Raw genomic sequence first — 19,523 nt, 5'->3', positions numbered from 1 at the left:
AACATACCGTCGATGGGAGTGAAAATGGGTCAAAAATGGAGAAAGTTACTATTAGTAATATTTGACAAATATTGCGAATATTTTTGAAAGCTGTAAGCCGTTGATTAGGATACATATTTCTACAACTTACAATGCATAATACTTAATTGTAGTACAAATAGTTATTATTTAATAATTCATCAAAGTTTGATGTGTGAATATCCATCACATAACACCTCAGAAAAAATCTCATAAATTAGAATTATATATATATTATTCTTTAAAGTCTTACCAGATGAGTAATTACTGATATTGAACATGAATTTTTTTTTCCATTCGAATTTCAATATTTTCGAAATAATCTCTTATTTACTAAGTAGGAGTGATAATGGGTCAAGCACAAAATTTAATTCCATGCCAAACCGATATAGTGATAGTCAGATTTTCATGAAAATTGGTAGTTTCATTCCTCAACGTAAAATATTACACCCGTATTTTTTTATTTTTTTTCATCAGGGTGACCATTTCCATTTTATGGTGGTCCGAAAAATCAACATTTCCCCCTTTTTCCAAAAATGTCCTTTTTCAATACTTCATAACTGTTGATCTGCTGGACCGATTTAGATGATCGATATATCAAATTACACTTGAAAAAAAAACAAATTTTGTTTCCGTAATTATTGTTTGTAATTGTTTTTCATAGCTTACATGGTTTCGAAGCTAAGGTCATCATATTTTTCATTTTTTTTTTCTTGAACGCTGAGGTTTTTTTTACATAACATATCTGAATATCAGAGAGGTGTTTTTTTCGTCTTCAAGTGATTTTGCAAAGTTAACATGTTTTCAGTTTTCGTTCAATATTCCTATGCGACTGGACAACATCTATGCGACTAGAATCCAATTTTTATGCAAATGTGGTACTTCATGTGGCTTTAAATTCGAGTGAATCGGCCCGGTTTAAAGTAAATAAAATTGAAAAAAGTCATTTATTTTTCGGGCCATTGGTTAATTTTGAAAAACCATAACTTAATAACACAAAATAACGCATCTCTGAATTTTGGATATGTTATCTTAAAAAAATCTTAGCTATCAAGAAAAACTAAAAAAATGATCCCGAGACAAAGTAAACTACAAAAAAATCCAATCAATAATTACAAGACCAAAATCCAATATTTTTAGGAAATAGACTAGCTAGTTGGCTTTAATTTGATATGTCGATCATCTGAATCGGTGCAGTAGTTTAAAAGCTATGAGTTTTTAATAAAGGTTATTTTTGGAAAAAATGAGAAAAAAAATGATCTTCCGGATCACCCTAAATTAGAAATGGTCACCTTTTTAATTTGATATGTAGATCATCCGAATCAGTACAGTAGTTCAAAAGTCATGAATTTAAAAAAAAGTATTTTTTGGGAAAAATGGGAAAAAAATTATTTTTTTGGGCAACCCTAAAATGGGAATGATGATAAAATGAAAAAAAAAAATACGGGTCTAATGTTTTGCGATGAAGAACAAAACTACCACTTTTCACCCTTCGTAGGAGGTACGGCTTAACCGGTGGCCTAGATGTCGTTTTGCAGAACGACACACGGAAAGAAAGAGACACTCTGGATTTCCTTAAAGAGGCTAACGTGATTCAGTACATTTGATACTGCAATCAAAAACTTGAACGCTTACACCCTGGTATCACGTACCAGGGTAATCTAAAAGAGGTGTCTGCGCCCACCTGAAATGATTACCTACAAGTATTGTGTAACTTTGAGTGGTTGCTCCGGTGTGTAAAGGGGAATAAAGAGACGAATGGCTGTCATACAGCTCAAAGTCTATATAATTCAAAACAACAACCACTTTTCACGAAAATCTGAGATCCACTATATCGGTTTGACATGGAATGGCTGTATATAAACATTTCCATCGCACTTTTAGATGGATTGACACTATTCTCGTAACTCAAATAATCATTCAAGACACTTTTCGATTCTACATAAAGTTGTTCATTTGAAACCCAATTTTCAGACTCTTCATCTTCATCAAGCTAATGTAGTTCCGATTGATGAAGCATTCACACCCTCGGCAGTCGAAAAAGAATTTTCATTGGAGTATTTATTTTTGGATGTAAAACAATGTTGACTATGTCATCGTCGATTAGAGCCTCAAAGTCCACGTTCTCGTCGTAAGCGATATTATCTTCATCAATCATTTTCTTCACAATCGAAAGTATGCGTTCTTTTACAACCGACAACGGGATATCAGCATTTTCCATGACTTGACAATGGGATCAGCCGCATCCCTAATGTTGATTCGCTTAACACATTCGTCGCCCAAAGCGACGTTTTTGAGTTTCTTGTAGGGCCCAACTTGCGAATAAATTATTGAATGAAGATCAAACTTAGTTTGTAGATAACTTTTACATGATCTAGCAATGATTGTTTTCAATTGAAAACGAATAGATGCCAAAGTCATATTGTATGGGTTTTGCAAAAAACTGCAGTACAAACCACCCGAACTATAAATAAATAAAAAGTATAGTATAAACAGTAGAATATTACGGTTATGATTTTATTATTTTTCTTCATATCCTATAGTTACATTAAGGTGCCTATTCTATCAAAATCCTTCTGAAAATCCTATTCAATTTAAACAAGGAAAGTGTCACCCATATCTGGGTGACGGGACGACGAAAGGGTTAACCATGTCATCGACTCTCTTTGGCTCTTGGATGCCAAACTTTTGCTCTCGCATAAGCTTTTGCTTGTAGTTGAACTTGACCATTTGAATAATGTTTTGGTCCACAGTATGCTCTTCTCTCCTAATCCCATTTCTTCTATGGCATCGGAGTGGATAGTATGCTCTTCTCTCCCGATCCCATTTCGTTTCCGCAACAAGACTGAATAGTATGCTCTTCTCTCTCAATCCCATTTCTTTTCTGCCAAAAGACTGCCGAATTGAAAAGTATGCTTTTCTCTCCTAATCCCATTTCTTTTCTGCCACCGGATTGAATAGTATGCTCTTATCTCCAAATCACATTTCTTTTCTGCCACTGGATTGAACAGTAGCTCTTCTTTCCCAATCCCATTTCTTTTTGCCCCCGGATTTAACAGTATCTCCTAATCCTAAAATTGAAAAAAAGGATGCTCCTCTCTCCCAACTTCATTTCTTTTCTGCCACCGAATTGGAAAGTATGCTCTACTCTCCCAATCTCATTTCTATTTGGCCCCGGTTTGAACAGTATGCTCTTCTCTGCCAATTCCATTCTTCCACCGGATTTAACAGTATGCTCCTCTCTCCTAATCCCATTACTGTTATGCCATCGGAGTAAATAGTATGCTCTTCACTCCCAATCCCATTTCGTTTCCACAACAAGACTGAATAGTATGCTCTTCTCTCCCAATCTCATTTCTACCATCGGATTGAACAGTATGCTCTTATCTCCGAATCCCATTTTTTTTCTGCCACCGGATTGAAAAGTATGCTCTTCTCTCCTAATCCCATTTCTTTTCTGCCAACGGATTGGGCTTGGAGATTCTCAATCCGAGCGAGCGAGACCATTTCCCTGGTACTTTGTATTATTATTAACCCGGAAACTACACCCAAACTAGCGTTTCATCTTCGGCAGAAAATATGCTTTTTCGTGTTCTGAAGCGTCAAATGAGCAAATAAAATCATCTGCCTCGAAAGCTTTCAAATGTTAGTATGTGTTCAGAAAAAAAAAATTCAAATAAATGATCCAATTGCATTCTGATAAAATTATGAATATTTCTTTGCAAATTTTTTCACAGAAATGATAATCTTCCGAACAATCAGCGCCTCAATAGGAAAAAATGAATTACATGTTTTCATTGAGCTCTTTCTTTTTTTATCTTATGAAATGTTATAATCAAAATATTCTATATATATTCTTTATAAGTATATGTTTTTTTTATTTTGTGGATTAGTCTTATGGTTATATAATTACCATAATTTTTAGATCGATACCTGGATATTCTTTCAATTGAAAAAGAAAGATAAGGAATGGGAGAAATGACAAAACTGAGAATTACTTGTTTTTAAGAGATAAAGATTGTAACAATCGAACACTTAACATTTTATCAGTTATGGGGGCACTAAGGTGCCGAACGTCATCAACCGATAGTTGTGCGGTAATACATGCAAAATCGGCATTCCGATTTGCTAACTCCGCTATAGTTAGACTCGTTAATTGATTGTGTACAAGATTTTTTCGAGAAACTCATGTCCATTATACGTTTCCTCTGTCTGTGTGATCCCAAAACTAAATGAATGAATAAAATGATAAAATAAATCTATATTGCCATCCAGATATGATTATCAAGGTTACAGTGAACAGTTTCACGTACACAATCCTATGTGCCACAAACTATTCTCGACTAATTTCAACCGCGAAACCACAACTCAGCACACCGCGCCGGGGCTCGACAATGGCCCAGATGAAGCATGAGAATCTCAACATCGCCCCTGTTTATCTCAGTTAGCTGAATTTCAATTACACGCTCTCCAGTCGAACAAGAGCCGCAGAAGTGATCCCTAAATAGCCACACCGTGTGGATGTGTCGCATTGTTATCAAACGATAACAACAGAGAAAATACGGTCCCGCTGTCGAGAGATAGAGACCGTGAGAGCTCGGATGCTGACCGAGAGCGGCAAACGACAGACGTGAATGCAATCTCGCACGAGAGCTCGTGCTCGTGCTTCCACCAAGATTCGAGCTGTAGAACTGGACGTATTCACCTTCTAGGGAAAGTGTGGCAGGGAAGATTAAAGCAATGTAGAATTGCGTCAAGTTCGATATTTAGAAAATTGATTTTTTCATTCCGATTTTTTTATTGATCTCCACTCGAAAAAATTGCGAAAACATTTTTTTTCTTATTAAATTTCGACCTTGGAAAAACTTTTTGGAAATTTTTTTTTTGCAGTATACATCGATTTTAATCTCAACAAAGAGCTTCTGACTACTTTATAAACATAATATCTACATATGGATCGCTTTGGAGCGTTTTATTAAGCTTATGGACGAAGTCAGTCTGATTATTCTACGATTTACTTCCGTGCAAATGCTGACTATCTGAAATCTAAGGAAACTAAACTTTGAACCCGGAAACAATGCTTGAAAATTCGAAAATTCAATGATCGATCAGAAAAATATCGCCTATAAGTTCTTCACGATTTATCAATCAGCCGTCTGGTCGCTAACGGATGGCAACGGCAGCGAGGTTTTCCAAATGTCCTTTCCACCGAGTGTATAGTTTTACGAATTGGTCTAATTGGTCTAATTTTTAAGTCTAGAGGCGAATAAGTTGAGAATGTTCGAAGCTTTTTTTTGTTTGGAGGTAAAATGGTCATCTAGTGGGGGCAAAGCAGGTGATCACTTTGCCCCCCATGACCAATTTGCCCCCACTACCCCTATGACTGGAAGACTGATGTGAACACTGTGAAATCCCGAATAGCTTGTTTCTACTCAATAAATTGAAATCGGGCGGAGCCTCAAAGGCAACATTTTCTCTTTCACACTATCCACACAAAGAAAACTACATTTGTTATGCCTATTTAATAAAAAAACGTGCCCTTTTTCCGATTTGGCACCATTACTAAAAGACATAGACCTACGTCGAAAAAATAAGCAATGATTTCTTAGGTGCTCGTTATTGTTACACACAAAAAATGGATTGAAATAAAGTAACATCAGATGGGCCAACCAAATGAGCCTGGTGAGCCAAAAACGGTCAGCGGACCGCAGGTTGAGTACAGCTACTCCAAGAGAACGTTTCTGTTAATTTGTCGATGACTTTAAAGTTTTCACTTCATAAGCAACCATAGTATCTCAAGAGAAAATGTATTTTATTTGAAGATGTTCAGAACTGGAAATATTTATCATTCAAGAAGAACAAAGACCAAATTCGTTTTGCAATGAATTTATTTAAACTAAGACTACGGATACAATAAAAATTCAGCCAATCGTCATCGTTCAAGGTTCAGCATGCGTCAATGTATTAAAATCAGTACAGGTTAGGTTCTTGCGATCACAGTATTCGTGAAACGAACTTGCACATTGGTGAGTGCCATGTTAGTATTACCGCGCACGAAATCCTGCAGAGTTCTAATGCTGTCCGGTGCACGACGTTCGAATGGGAAGCCCATTGCACGGCGATCGGGATACAGACGGTCACGCAGCCCACAGAAGGAGTGCGAATCGTTGCAGTCAACATTTTCATCGAACTCCTGGTTGACCGTATCGCCAGCGTAATCGGAAATCATCACGAACAGATCGAACGGCATTCCCTCGGGAGTTCCTTTCGGAACCAGCAAATGATGTGGCCAGCCACAGTTGCAGAACCGGAACTGTTCCGTGCCTGCCTCGTTAGATAGAGCCACCGAACGGAAGGTTCTTTCGTACGGAATAGTAATGCTGGACTGCTCCGAACGACGAACGATGTTGTTCGATCCGGGGTTGACTGAAATAAAAAACGTATATGATACACTAGAATGTTTGTGAAAACATAACATAACATACGGGTCACGCGGAACTTATCCAGTTCGACCATCAGAATGCGTTGTTCTCTGTACGTAAGGGCTGTGTTGCGTTCATCAGTTTTGGGACCAATGAAGATGCGACAAGTACCACGTTTCATCGACCCGGTAGTGTTGTTTACGGTCAGTCGATAAGTGAACGGGGCATGCTGGAGATGTGTGAACGAGGCAAATACATTTCCTTGTGGTCCGAAGTCCAATCCAGTGGCCAGATCAATCTGTGATCTTTGCCAATAAGTTAGCAGAACGTTGGCAGGCGCATTAGCTCGATTCAACTGAACACCAAACGATTGAATTTGAATTCCGTTGTAATTCAACTGATTAGCCGGATAAGGAGCCAAAGTATTCTTGAAGCGATGGAACATATTGTCGACCTGACAATGTAAACGATAGAAGCTCGGATCACGCATGGCAGTCTGGAACTCTCCGACCACTCCATAGCCTTCCAAGAAACGGTTGTCTGGGTCATGACTGTAGGCAATGACGTTATGCATATCACCATGGTAGCTTCCATAGTACTGACGGTTCACGGACAAAGCAGATGGTTCCATTATATCTCCGAGAAAGTCGATACCAGTGTTTTCATCCAGAGGAATACGCGTTCCATTTGGCTGCGGAAAAATAACAATGAAACAACGGTGCTATTAAAAGTGAATGTCGTACTTACACCCATCAAGAAACCAGCATCAATACTTTCAGCAATGCGGCTTCCCCAACGTTCCAAATCGTTAACGGTGAAGATCACGTCATCGTCAACACGGTTCACATCCCTCAGAATTTGGTTCTGCGGCCGTGGGGGGAAAGCTCGATTGTTGGCAGTTCTGATGATTTTCGGGAAGTAACCTTCAGGAAGGGGTTCACGCAGATTATTGAGTGGGCGAACGCGAGCCAGACGGGCGCAGAAACGCTCCACATTGTAGCGGGCGATCAGTTGTTGATGCATGTAGTAGAACAGCTCGCCACGGCGGTTCTTACGAACAACTTGGTCCGGTCCATCCCCTGGGTACACCAAATGCCAGTGCCAATGGTGGAGATTGACACCGATATCCTCACGGAAGAAAGCCAACCGCTGCTCATCTTCACGGTCCGAAGCAGTGAAGTTCATCTGAATCTCGATGGTCATCTAACAAATAAATTGATGCTTTGAAAATGCACAATTATTCATCCTTCAGGAAATGTGAAAACTTACTCGATTCTCCTGTTGAACAACAGCTCCTTCCTCGCGCAACTTTGGGAACGTGGAAGGATCGATGAACGTATCTGGGAACAATTGCAAAAACGATGGGATGTTGAGATCCGCCGTGTCTGGCCGATGCTGGATGGCAACCGACAGTGCATACTGGAACAGCACTGGATTCAGACGATCACGAGCGAACGAAGCGACACTCATCAACGCGTCCACATCGGGTTGATTCAGAAAGAGCGCAATCAAATCACCGGCGATCTTACGGTGCGTTTTGTTGAACAGCGAAAATCCACCGCGACGTTCGATCGCCTCGGCGAAGGCAATATCCGGATCTCCAGTATTTCGGACCGGGATCCTGACTTCGGCATCATTACCGAAGCGATTCTGCAGACTGGCTCCAATCGGGCGGTACCGTTCGGTGAGATAATTCTCTGGCAGATCGATCACCGTCTTGCCGTCATCTTTCGGGTAGAAAGTTGGCTCCAATGGGCGCTGCATAAGCGCGAGCAGCTTACGATTTCCCGATGCAGAGGACATTTTGAGTACTGAAATATTGCACGGACTGTGTCACTAGAAGAAAACACTGAGCGATATGCATAAATCCCCAAAATACAACAGCTTTTATAGCAATTTGAAAATGCATCTAACAAAGCGAATATCAGCTGGTAAAATTTGGACAGCTAGGCTATTTGCGGTTTTTCAAACCTCATACGTTGATAACACAGTTTCACTTCAGCTCAAATATCGTTAGAATTATGCGGTGCTTGGTTTCGAGATAAAGATGGGAAACAAAACAACGCTGCTGGCGAAGCGTATTTAATAATTATATCGATATTGAATTATATTATTATGCTATTATTAAAAACGCATAACATAAAACAAAAATATATCACCGATGTTATGTGAATAGTATGAGACATGATAAACTCTTATCTTTTTGCCCTATCAACAGTAAAGAAGAGCATATATCGCGCAAGCAGGAAGAAAATTCCATCGATATGATTATTGGATTCATTTGAAATGTTTTATTTTCCCAACAGCAATTAATTAATCTGTAGCCTCTAAGTTCGATTAATTTTCTGTTTCATCAATCATGATTCGGCGGAACTTCGATTATTTAACAGATCTAACCTGAAACTAAAGTTGAGAACAGACGGGGCACTTTGGAAGCTGATACCTTGGAGTGAAAAATGCTATTTTATACCAATTCTTTTTGATCAACAAAAATTACTTTTCAGTACACAAAAATAACTTTTCAGAACAGTCATTCACCTTAGGACGAATTTTACCTTCAAAACGCCCTTATTTAAAAAAAGTGCACTCGAAATTAACCTTTATTTATTTCATTCACAATGAGGCTATCTCCCTTGATGATATCGGATCTTATTCATCACATTGTTCTGCCAATGGACTCGGTTCATAGCTGCAGTTCTCCAACTCCCAGCCGCACCGATTCTTGCCAACTCTTGCTCCATCTGGTACAACCACCTAGCTCGCTGGGCTCTTCGAACACCATCTTTGCAGGGCTGCTGTCCGGCAATCTTGCAACATCGCACGGAATACAAACTTTCATTCGAATCGAAAATACATGTTTAAAATAAAAAAAAACAGGATAGCTTATGTTGGGTTGTCCGAAAAGTTTGTGCCGATTTTTTGGAAAACAAAAGCATCATTTTCATAGGCAGACTTACATATACAGTCATTCCATGTCAAACCCACATAGTGGTTCTCAGAATTTCGTGAAATGTGGTAGTTTTGTTCTTTTTCGCAAAACAGTAGACCTGTATTTTTTTTTTTTTTTTTTTTTTTTGAGGAGACCATTTTGATTTTAGGGTCATTCGAAAAATCAAACTTTTTCCACTTTTTTTTTTTTCCAAAAATGACTTTTTTTCAAAAATTCACAACTTTTGAACTACTTAACCAATACAGATGGTTGACTTGCAAGAATTTTGATTTTGTATTTGTAAACATTAAATGTATTTGTGTTTTACTGTTCATATGGCTTCGGACTTATATTTTTTCAAAGCTGAGAAAAATCAAAGAGGTTTTTTTTTCGTTTTTAAGTTACGATTTTTCAAAGTTGACTATATATTGACTATGACTATATATTCATATGGCTTCGGACTTATATTTTTTCAAAGCTGAGAAAAATCAAAGAGGTTTTTTTTCGTTTTTAAGTTATGATTTTTCAAAGTTAACCGATGGTTAAAAAAATCATTGTCCCCCTTTTAACCAAAAACCACTACATGGATTCGATATGGAATGACTATATATTGAGCTTTATTTATTCTACAATCTACATTCCTATTATTTTGTTCTACAATAATAATTTGCTTTCTATCACGCAGCTTAGGAATTTCATCCTTCCAGAACATGTTTGGTGCTCTCGTATTTTTATGCTGGCCATAGAGGCTGTGGATGAATTTTTTTTTTATTTTGATGTTATTTTATTCGATTATTGATATATTTACTATAGTTTTAGCATTAAAGTTTATGTTACTTTGAATTTGACGAACAAATATTACACAAAATCTTATTATATTAACTGGAAATTCAAATAGCTTGTTGCTAGTAGAAACTAGTACAATTTTGAAAAACTTCGAAACATTAGTGCATATTTAATATAATTTGGGGTTTTCACCCTAAAAAAAGCTTATTAAAACGATTCGCAACGATCATACATATTAATAAAAAAACGTTAGGTACAGCTTTGTATTAAAAGAGTTCATTTGAATGCAAGTTTCATAAATGTGCGACCAGATAGCTAACATGAGAGTTCTCATTTCTTAACAGAAAAACATTAACAAGAATATCTTTTTCGGATAATTTTCATTCTGATAAAGAAAAAAAGGATAAAAATCAGGAAACATCAGGATCATTTCTGAAAAATCAGGCAAATTGAGTGTTTGTCAGGATATCTCTGGTCACAACTAAAAATTTGAAATTAAATGGAGTGGACTTTTATTTATGCCGGTCACTGTAAGTCATTCATGCATCGTCCATGCTTCGTGCCCATAGAGAACAACAAGTCAAATCAGTCAATCATTCAATATCACGACGTATGGCGCCTTTTGCATTATTTTGCACTTTTCACGCATTTTATATTACATTTTACATACCTTTTAAAGCAGAAAGAACCGGAACAATCTACTGAATAATAATAGGCTAATCATGCTTCTTGTATAACATATTTCCCAAAAAACTGAGGATTTCTTATAAAACTAGAAGCGGCGCGTCTTACCCTGCCGGGCGGTCTTGCCCCGTCTTCCCCTAAATGGTAAACTCTCAATCCATTGATAACACAGAATTCATCCACAAAAAGATGGCTCTCACTAGAATTCATCGTTCAATGTAACCTGAAATGGCTCAACAACGACCAACACTAAATGGTGAAACGAATGTATTATTTGGGGTTGAAATAAACAATCTGAAACACCAGAGTTCACTCAGCCTAATTTCAAAACCAGTACACTTTTGCAATATATGCCCAGAATAATATATAATATCTCAGGTAGCAAGATCAGATTATAGAGGATTTTGAGCAGCATCTGAAGAAGTTTTATGCCACCTCATCATAGCAACTTTATATCACTTTTCAGTTCTCCAATTTTTGGATTGTTACCTTTGAATTCACTACAACCATTATATTTTTATGTGTGCCAGAAATGTGTTATAATAAAGCATTTAAGGTATTCACACAGCGCTATATATTCAAGCATGCCCTGATAACTAAGTAAATTTTTATTATACCTCAATAAAGCGTTGCGTTTCCACTACACTCCATTTGCTTGCACACTCAATTTGGATACCACCAACATCCTCGTAACAGTAATAACTATGTCAGTCAGTGGTACTAATGCTAAGATTATGCTTCGAAATTGGAGTTAGACATTCAATACATATATCAATACAGATTTTCTGAGAAAAAACCAAAACAAAAACATTGTTTCAGACCGAAAACACAGATTTTATCATGGCAACCCTGCACCACACTCCCTTATGTCCGATTAGTGATCCCCGATTTAAATTAATCGTTCATCAACTAATCGAATAGTTTTCAGCAGTTTGTTATTCGATACGATTAATCGCCCCAAATAATCGATTAATCGATTTATCGTCACACTGAGAGAAATAATTAGTTAGACTAATATTTCTCATTTGCTAGAAAGCCATATGGAATCAAAAAAGTGTTCGTTCCGCCTGAAAATCAATTATTATCTTCTACGCTCCCCTAAAGTCGTAAACGGAGCTTAATTCGCGTTAACGCCATTGAGCATCGTTATGAACTTAGGGGAGCATCAAAGATAAAGATTGATTTTCAGGATAGAACTTCAGCGGCCGTACTTTTTTTTCTCTCTGGGTTTGGATCGATTAATCGACGTAAATTATTCGTTCGCTTCGATTATTAGTTGTGCAGTATTCGTTCGATTAATAATCGATTTCTGTAGGAAGTATTCGATTAATCGATTAATCGAACGATTATCGGGGATCACTATGTCCGATTGAGTTGCATAGTCATAGTTAACTGAGGATAGTCAGCTGACTATCTGACTGACTATATCCGTAGTCGGTTAGTAATGACTTTTGGCTTCTTCACGCAGTTTCTCCGCCAAAACGACTCAACAGTCAGTCGGGCGTTTAGTCACTATCTCCCTCTACCGACTCGACTATATCATATCCCCCAAAACGAATTCCTTCCTCTGTTTCTCTCTCTCATGTACGTGTGCAAGCATCGATGTTTGAGTTCAACGTGGTTTGACATACCCTACAGGTGAGCTAGATTCTTTTGTATCGTACACGAAAATTACTCACACGTATAAAATAGCGTGCAGTGTGTGTGCGCTATTTTGCTCGCTATTTACTAATACTAACGCGTGAACCTTTATAGCATACTTGATAAATGCCTAAGTTCGTTGGTTTGAATTCACGATGGGTAGACAATAAACCGTCCATTGATGGGGTAACTTATTTTTTGCATCAGAAATCATGTTTTCGTTCCTCTTTATATGGACGTAAAATAAGACGCGGGTATAAAATTAGTGTCAGGGGGAAATGGAAGTGTGGATTGAAGTCAGTTGAATGAAGAGGCATATTTGTATTCATTCATGAAGAGGCAGATTTGTATTCATTTGTATTCATTAGCGTCAGTTCAAATAACCACTGACTGGACTAGTTCATCAGTCATCCTCGCTAGTCAACGCTAGTCAATTCATTTTATAGTCAAGTCACTTTTTGTTGGCGGTGACTGCCGAAGCGGTTCTAGTCGGAGCGAAGCTACGGAGAGTAGAGTCGGTCTTCATTTTTCACCTTCGAAGATTTCGGGCCCTGCCCTGTACCGTACAGAATATGTATCAAAATAACGAAAAAACCTGTACGTTTCCAGATAAATCTGTACGTGTGGCAAAACTGCACACATGCATTTTCTCCGATACCGACACTTTCGCCCCGGGTGCAACACAGATTATTCCGACCTGGGTGCGGATGTTTCGCTTTACTGGAAATCTTTCCTGCAAACCGATTCTTCCATCCTAGGCGCGGATATTAGGTCGAGAAGAGACGAACGATTTGCCCCACTACGGACATCAATCCATCTCTTCAACTGATGAATACATCGGCTAAATAAAAGGAATGGTGCCCAGAAAGAAAAAAAAGAAATCGCCATTTGAGAGAGCTAGCCCGTGAGTGAGAAAAGTCGCAGCACGACTAGTGCCACAAAAACTCTTTTTTTCAAAAAAATCCATCGCAATCAACGTGCTGAAGACATGCTTGGACGATAAAATTCTAATTCCTCGTTTATCCTACGCATAATTACTGGTAACGAGACATTCTTCTAATTCCGAAACTCAAATTACCACTTCATAGGACCCACATTGAAGACAGCATTGAAGACATAAAAACAAATTCGTTGCGCCAACTGAAAGCAATTAATGAATATAGCTATATAAGTGTTTCGAAGACTGGAGTGTTCGTTGGGAAAAGTGTATTGCACATTGAAGAGAGCGGTATATATTTGACAGAATGTATCACGTTGCATCGAGCTATCTCTTGCTAAATTGATTTGCTCTATGGCATCGACTTTAGAATGCAATCAGCCAGAACCATTGGAATTTATTTTTTCAGGCTTTTGGTGACTTTTTCCGATCGATCATTTCATTTTCTCTAATTCAAGCGCTGTTTCCAGGTTAAAAGTGACGATAAGTGCAGCATGTTTGAATCTGAATCGTATTTCCAGAACACATAACTGAATGGCTACAATCATACCTAATCAACGATGAAGATGCAGTGTGTGTCAACTCAGTTTCCTCCGAAAATTTTCTCATCACGTCTGGTGTGCCACAGGGGCGTGTGCTTTGTTCGTTCATTTGAATCCTTTTTGTGAATGACCATGCTTTCGACTGAAGTCCCAGAAATTTAAAATGTTTGCCGATGACCTCAAATTATATCAAATGATTTCATCTGTCCTCGATTTCCTAACTATGCAAAATGACATCGACAAACTCATGCAGTGGTGCCGTGAAAATAGTTAGGCGATGAATATCTCAAAATGCAAGGCGATCTAGTTTTTTTCAGCCGTTCGACACAATCTACTATTCGTACAACATCGGTAAAAATGCGTTGGAGCGGGTCGAGTCTATTCGCGATTTGGACGTCAAATTAAATTCGAAATTGCGATTGCAAGATCATATCTCAGCCACCACAGTTGAAGCGGTTGTGGTGCTTCGATTCATTCGCAGACAGACTATTCAATTCACAGATGTGTACACCCTGAAGACACTGTTTTGCACTCTGATTCGCAGCATCCTTGAGTATGCAGCTCCAATATAGGTACCATATCAGACAGTACAAGCTGCCAAGTTAGAGTGAGTACAAAACCAATTCGTTCGGTATGCCTCATGATAGGCTTCCATGGAGTCAGCTCAAACTCCAGCAAACCTTTGTATTCGACATTATAGAAGGAAATATTGATTGCTCTGAACTGCTGCAACAGATAAATTTTAATTTCCCTATGCGAATCTGCCATTCCACAGAACCAGCTACGGACAAAATGACCCATGCAACCAATGATTTTGGTATGTCTAAATATACTTTCAAGGCTAGGATTGAAGACATACTTTTAGTTCCAGTCTGTATGATTTTAACAAATGTATGAGGACGAACAAAATAGTTATATGGTTTGAACATTCTGAATAGGCACAAACTAAAAAGAACAAACTATGCTCCTATTCGTATCGATAAAGATATAATCATAGTCTCAACTTCATTTTTTCAAAGATGTGTCAAAAAAAATTCAAAAATTCAATCCTTGACTCATTTGGAGTTGAACCCACTTAATACAAGTCTAACTAAATAGTTCAAGATTAAAAACGGGGCACGTAAGCCAAAAAATATTTCATACTAGCTGACCCGGCAAACTTTGTCGAGCCCAAAATTGATTTTTTGCATATGATTACTTTCAAAAATTCACGTTTCTTACTCATCGAACGTTCGTGGATTCAATTCCAGAACTATTCATTAATAGAACATCCAATTTGATTTATAATATATTTTTGGAGAATTTTATTGCAGACAAACTAAACCATATACCAGTTTTGTTCTCTATAACGGCGAATCCTTCGATGATGAAGCGACATTGCGAAGGAGATTACGATTTTTGCAAATTTTATCATTAAATTTGTCACATTCCATAATAGACCAGGTCCAGGTTATTCTTGAAAATTATCATAGCATTTATGTTATCAATATTGAATCGTTACTTTTCCGTTATCCACATATTCTTCATCGTAGAAAAAATGCTTTCAACTGGTAAGAAACACAAAATATAATCAGTTAGCTTCACGAATTTCTTACACTTCGTTCCTGAAAATATTTGCGCTTTTCGAATCGTTAGAAACTAGCATGGAATATTTGTTCCACGTGTTTATCGAATTATATTTTTTTTAATCATCACTCACCAAACGATACGTTTTCATCTATATCAACAGGAAGGTGCTTTATTAATGCTAATTTGAATCTCTGACCATTCAGAAATCGACATTAATAAAATCCTTTCATTCTACCATGTTTCACTTGGAATAGTCTTCAATTTTCCACTCCAATACAGTATCGTAAAAATGTTTTCACTTGAATCTACTAGAGTGCTAAGAATCATTTGCACCTCACTAGCCAAACATACTTTTTCCTTTTTATATTGTAGAACTCTAATAAGTTAATCGAAATTGACAGCAATTTCAGCTATATTGTCTCTTTCAAAAAGGCACTAAATGTCACTAAAGTCACCGATCTCTGATAAAAAAAACAACCATTATACACGTGTTTCCAAATAAATCATAGTAAAAATATAGGTCGATGTACAACAATACATTTTCATTGTGCAAAAAAATTAAACCCGTCGAAAATACTAAGCCTTTTGTGTGTTACTATGCTCAGACAATTTTGCATAATGTTCATCAAAGGAATCAGAAAAAAATCCAATTGTTCTACATGAATACGAATACATTGTGAGAAATTTTGAATCCAAATTCCAATCAGATATGCAATCAAAAAAACTGGGAATAATGACAAAGGAATATTTTTTACAATCAAAATACGGTGCAGATTAATAAAAATACGGGACAATCATAAATTGTCAAAATAACGGTACTGTCTCGTTCAAAACGGTACGTTTGATCAGCCTATTTATAACATTGAATAGATCTGACACAACTCAGAAATACACGATACATATTTACCTTCGATCAAAAATAAGCTATAGAACCGGTTGAAAAAGACGGTGGCCAACATCTATTTTTTTTTCTTTATTAAAGACATTTTCAGCCAAAGGTTGGTTCATCTCTACTCGGCAAACATCTATTGAATACACCTGGTTTGTCTTCTTATGACTTTTTTTTTGTTCGATCAACTTGCAAAACGGACCGAACGTAACACATCTAAAAACGCACGGTCTAAATGAGGCACCAGGAAAATCAAAAACGATAATGTTGCCTTCACTGACAATATTGATCCCGAAAGTTTTTGATAACTGCATCAGAAACTATCATTCGCGCGTCAATCGTGAATACGAACGAAAGAGATTTTTTTTATTTTGTGAATGATTTCCTGGAAGTTTCAAAAAGTTAGACATAGCGATGAATCATCTATCGACACCTTTTTTGAATAAACAACGTGTCTTCGTTTGTTGCTAACCATCGGACCCAGATTTGACAAAAAAAGGGCCACGAAATCGACACCTCTGTTCTTAGGATTCATATAAGATATTTGCAGACTTTCCTAGTTTTGATTGCTTAGCCAAATGACATGCCTTGATTTTATGTTGAAAGACACTGCTAACCTCTTGTCCAGATGGGGTTATATCATCAATTTTTAAAGAAGGAAAAAATGCTATTATAATGCTTCGTAATTTTTTTCACACTTTATTTCTGATTTCAAAAGTATAGCACATTCATCTCATTAATTCCACAGAGTTCAACTCGTTGCCAGAAACTCATCGCCAATATTAAGTTCTAGAGATAACGGTATTTGTGAACTGAACATTGATAACCGTTCGCTTCATGTTGGGAAATGATCTCACGAAATCTTCCATCTGAACAATCGTCTTATCAATGAACCTATCAAACGGGAAACCCATATGTCTGCGATCTGGATATTTGCGATCACGAAGGCCACAGTACGAATGTGAATCGTTGCAGTCAGCTTTCCTGTAGAGAACCAAAAATAAAAATACGATCTCAAACCACATCGGAATCAAGAACAAAGGTATTACTCATTGAAATCCAGATTAACCGAATCATCTTTGTAATCGGAGATCATAACGAACAGATCGTAGGGCATTCCGTCGGATGAACCTTTAGGGATAAGCATATGACTAGGCCAGCCACAGTTGCATGCTCTATAACGATGTGTACCACGCATCGTTGAAATATCCTGACGTCGGAAGGTCCTTTCGAATGGGATTGCTACACTGGACTCGTCCGACCGACGAATTATGGTGTTTGAACCAGGAGTCACTATCAAAAATGTTGGCAATTATAGGTTCCACCTTTTCATGACAATGACTTACAGTTAACAACGAATTTATCCAACTCGATGGCGAGGCGACGTTGCTTTTGGAAATTGATGGGTTTCTTCGTTCCGAAAAACACCGGCGCCAAGAAGATACGTACGGTACCCTTTCTGAATTTCTGGGTGTCGTTCATCACTTCGATTCGATAACTGAACGGTGCATGTTGGAGATGAGTGAATGTTGCGAAAACGTTACCCTCCGGACCGAAATCAAGCCCAACTGCCAAGTCCACTTGGGATCTTTGCCAGAATGTGAGCAGACGATTCACTGCCGCTCGCCCATTGGTAACTTGTACCGAAACGTCTCCAATTGTTACACCAGGGAATCCCAATTCCTGCTTAGTATAGGGCGTAAGCCCTTTTTTGTATTGCTCAAATAGATCATCGATGAACTGATGCAGCCGATAGAAAATTGGATCACGCATCGCTGTTGATATTTCACCGATCACCCCAGGTCCTTCCAGGTACAAATTGTCTGGGTCATGAGCGAATCCCAACAAATTATGCAACATCGAATGGATATTTCCATAGTATGGTATATTCACAGATAGAATAGAGTTCTCCATTAGATTTCCGAGAATATCTATACCGTTGCTATCTTCGAGAGGAAGGCGCTCACCATTCGGCTGAAATGACAAATACTAAAACATGTATCAAACTCAAATCAATGTCAAATACCCCAACTACTGTTCGTGATTGGACTGCATCCATAAATCGAGCAACCCAGTTTTCAATTTCCAAAATAGTCCCAACTGCATCATCAGCTGGTCTATTTACGTGCTGTAATCAAGTTTTTTTATCGAACAATTTTTATCAAGAATATCGAAATGCTTACGCTTAGTGTTGTATTTCTATTCCTCGATGCATAGGTCTTGTTTGTGGCACTGTTCAATATTTTAGGGAAGTAGGGCTCCGGAACAGATTCCCTCAGATTTTGAAGTGGTTTTATGGAAGGCAAATCATTACAGAACCGTTCGGTGTTATATCGAGCCATTATCTGATGGTGCATATAGTAGAACAGCTCACCCCGTCTGTCCTTCTGAACGATTACGATTGGCCCATCCTGTGGATACACCAAATGCCAATGCCAGTGGTGAAGATTCACCCCGATGTCTTCCCGGAAGTAAGCCATTCGTTGTTCTACATCCTCCTGTGAAGCCGTATAATTCAACGGAATATCAATGGCCATTCGTTGTGACTGCTCCACCACAAATCCTTCCTCTCGCAATCTGGGAAACAAAAGTGGATCAACAAATCGATGAGGGAATACTTCGACAAGCGATGGCAGGGGAACGTTCAAGATATCCGTTCTTTCCAGTAACACAACCGACAAAGCATACTGAAACAGCGATGGGTGCAATCTGTCCCTGGCGTACGATGCCATTGACAACAGTGCTTCCGGGTTCGGTTGATCCATGAACTCCTTCACCAACCTCCCAGCGATCCTTCGATGTTCGGGTCCGAAAAAGTTACAATGTCCATAACGTGGTATCACCTCTGCATAGCTCAAATCTGGCAGATCGATCGACTTAATTGCAATATGGTGCTCGGCCTTCTCGAACCGTTTCGCAATGGAATCGGCAACCGGGCGGTACCGATCACTGAGAAAATTCCCGGGCAGTTTCACGTACGTTTTCCCGCCATACTTGGGGTAGAAAAGTGGTTCCCGGGGACGAGCCATCAAACACAGGAATCCTGTTCTCCAATCGGACATTTCGAATGAACGTAAACTTTTTTTTGCAAATCAATCGCAAAGAT

At 38.1% G+C, this 19,523-nt stretch overlaps 1 protein-coding gene across 1 annotated transcript; it reads right to left on the bottom strand.

Moving 5' to 3' along the window:
- Positions 1-5,888: 5,888 nt before the first annotated feature.
- LOC129766791 (phenoloxidase 8-like) lies at positions 5,889-19,523 on the bottom strand. The gene is made up of 9 exons (XM_055767387.1): positions 18,601-19,523; positions 18,444-18,545; positions 17,764-18,391; positions 17,467-17,710; positions 17,207-17,401; positions 7,710-8,268; positions 7,188-7,643; positions 6,504-7,131; positions 5,889-6,444 (listed from the first exon to the last, which is right to left on the bottom strand). The coding sequence occupies exons 1-9, from the start codon at positions 19,477-19,479 to the stop codon at positions 5,999-6,001; spliced, it is 4,137 nt and encodes a 1,378-aa protein (XP_055623362.1). The 5' UTR covers positions 19,480-19,523; the 3' UTR covers positions 5,889-5,998.

The sequence above is a fragment of the Toxorhynchites rutilus genome, chromosome 2 (genome assembly GCF_029784135.1).
Source record: "Toxorhynchites rutilus septentrionalis strain SRP chromosome 2, ASM2978413v1, whole genome shotgun sequence".
NCBI lineage: Eukaryota > Metazoa > Arthropoda > Insecta > Diptera > Culicidae > Toxorhynchites > Toxorhynchites rutilus.
The sequence above is the reverse complement of the archived record's forward strand: the minus strand, read 5'-3'. Positions and strand labels throughout refer to the sequence as shown.

Coding starts and splice junctions, on each gene's coding strand:
- LOC129766791 (XM_055767387.1), bottom strand. CDS start 19,479: ATGTCCGATTGGAGAACAGGATTCCTGTGTTTGATGGCTCGTCCCCGG. Junction 18,546..18,600: donor ATAGAAATACAACACTAAGC/GTAAGCATTTCG, acceptor ACTTGATTACAG/CACGTAAATAGACCAGCTGA. Junction 6,445..6,503: donor GGATAAGTTCCGCGTGACCC/GTATGTTATGTT, acceptor TTTTTATTTCAG/TCAACCCCGGATCGAACAAC.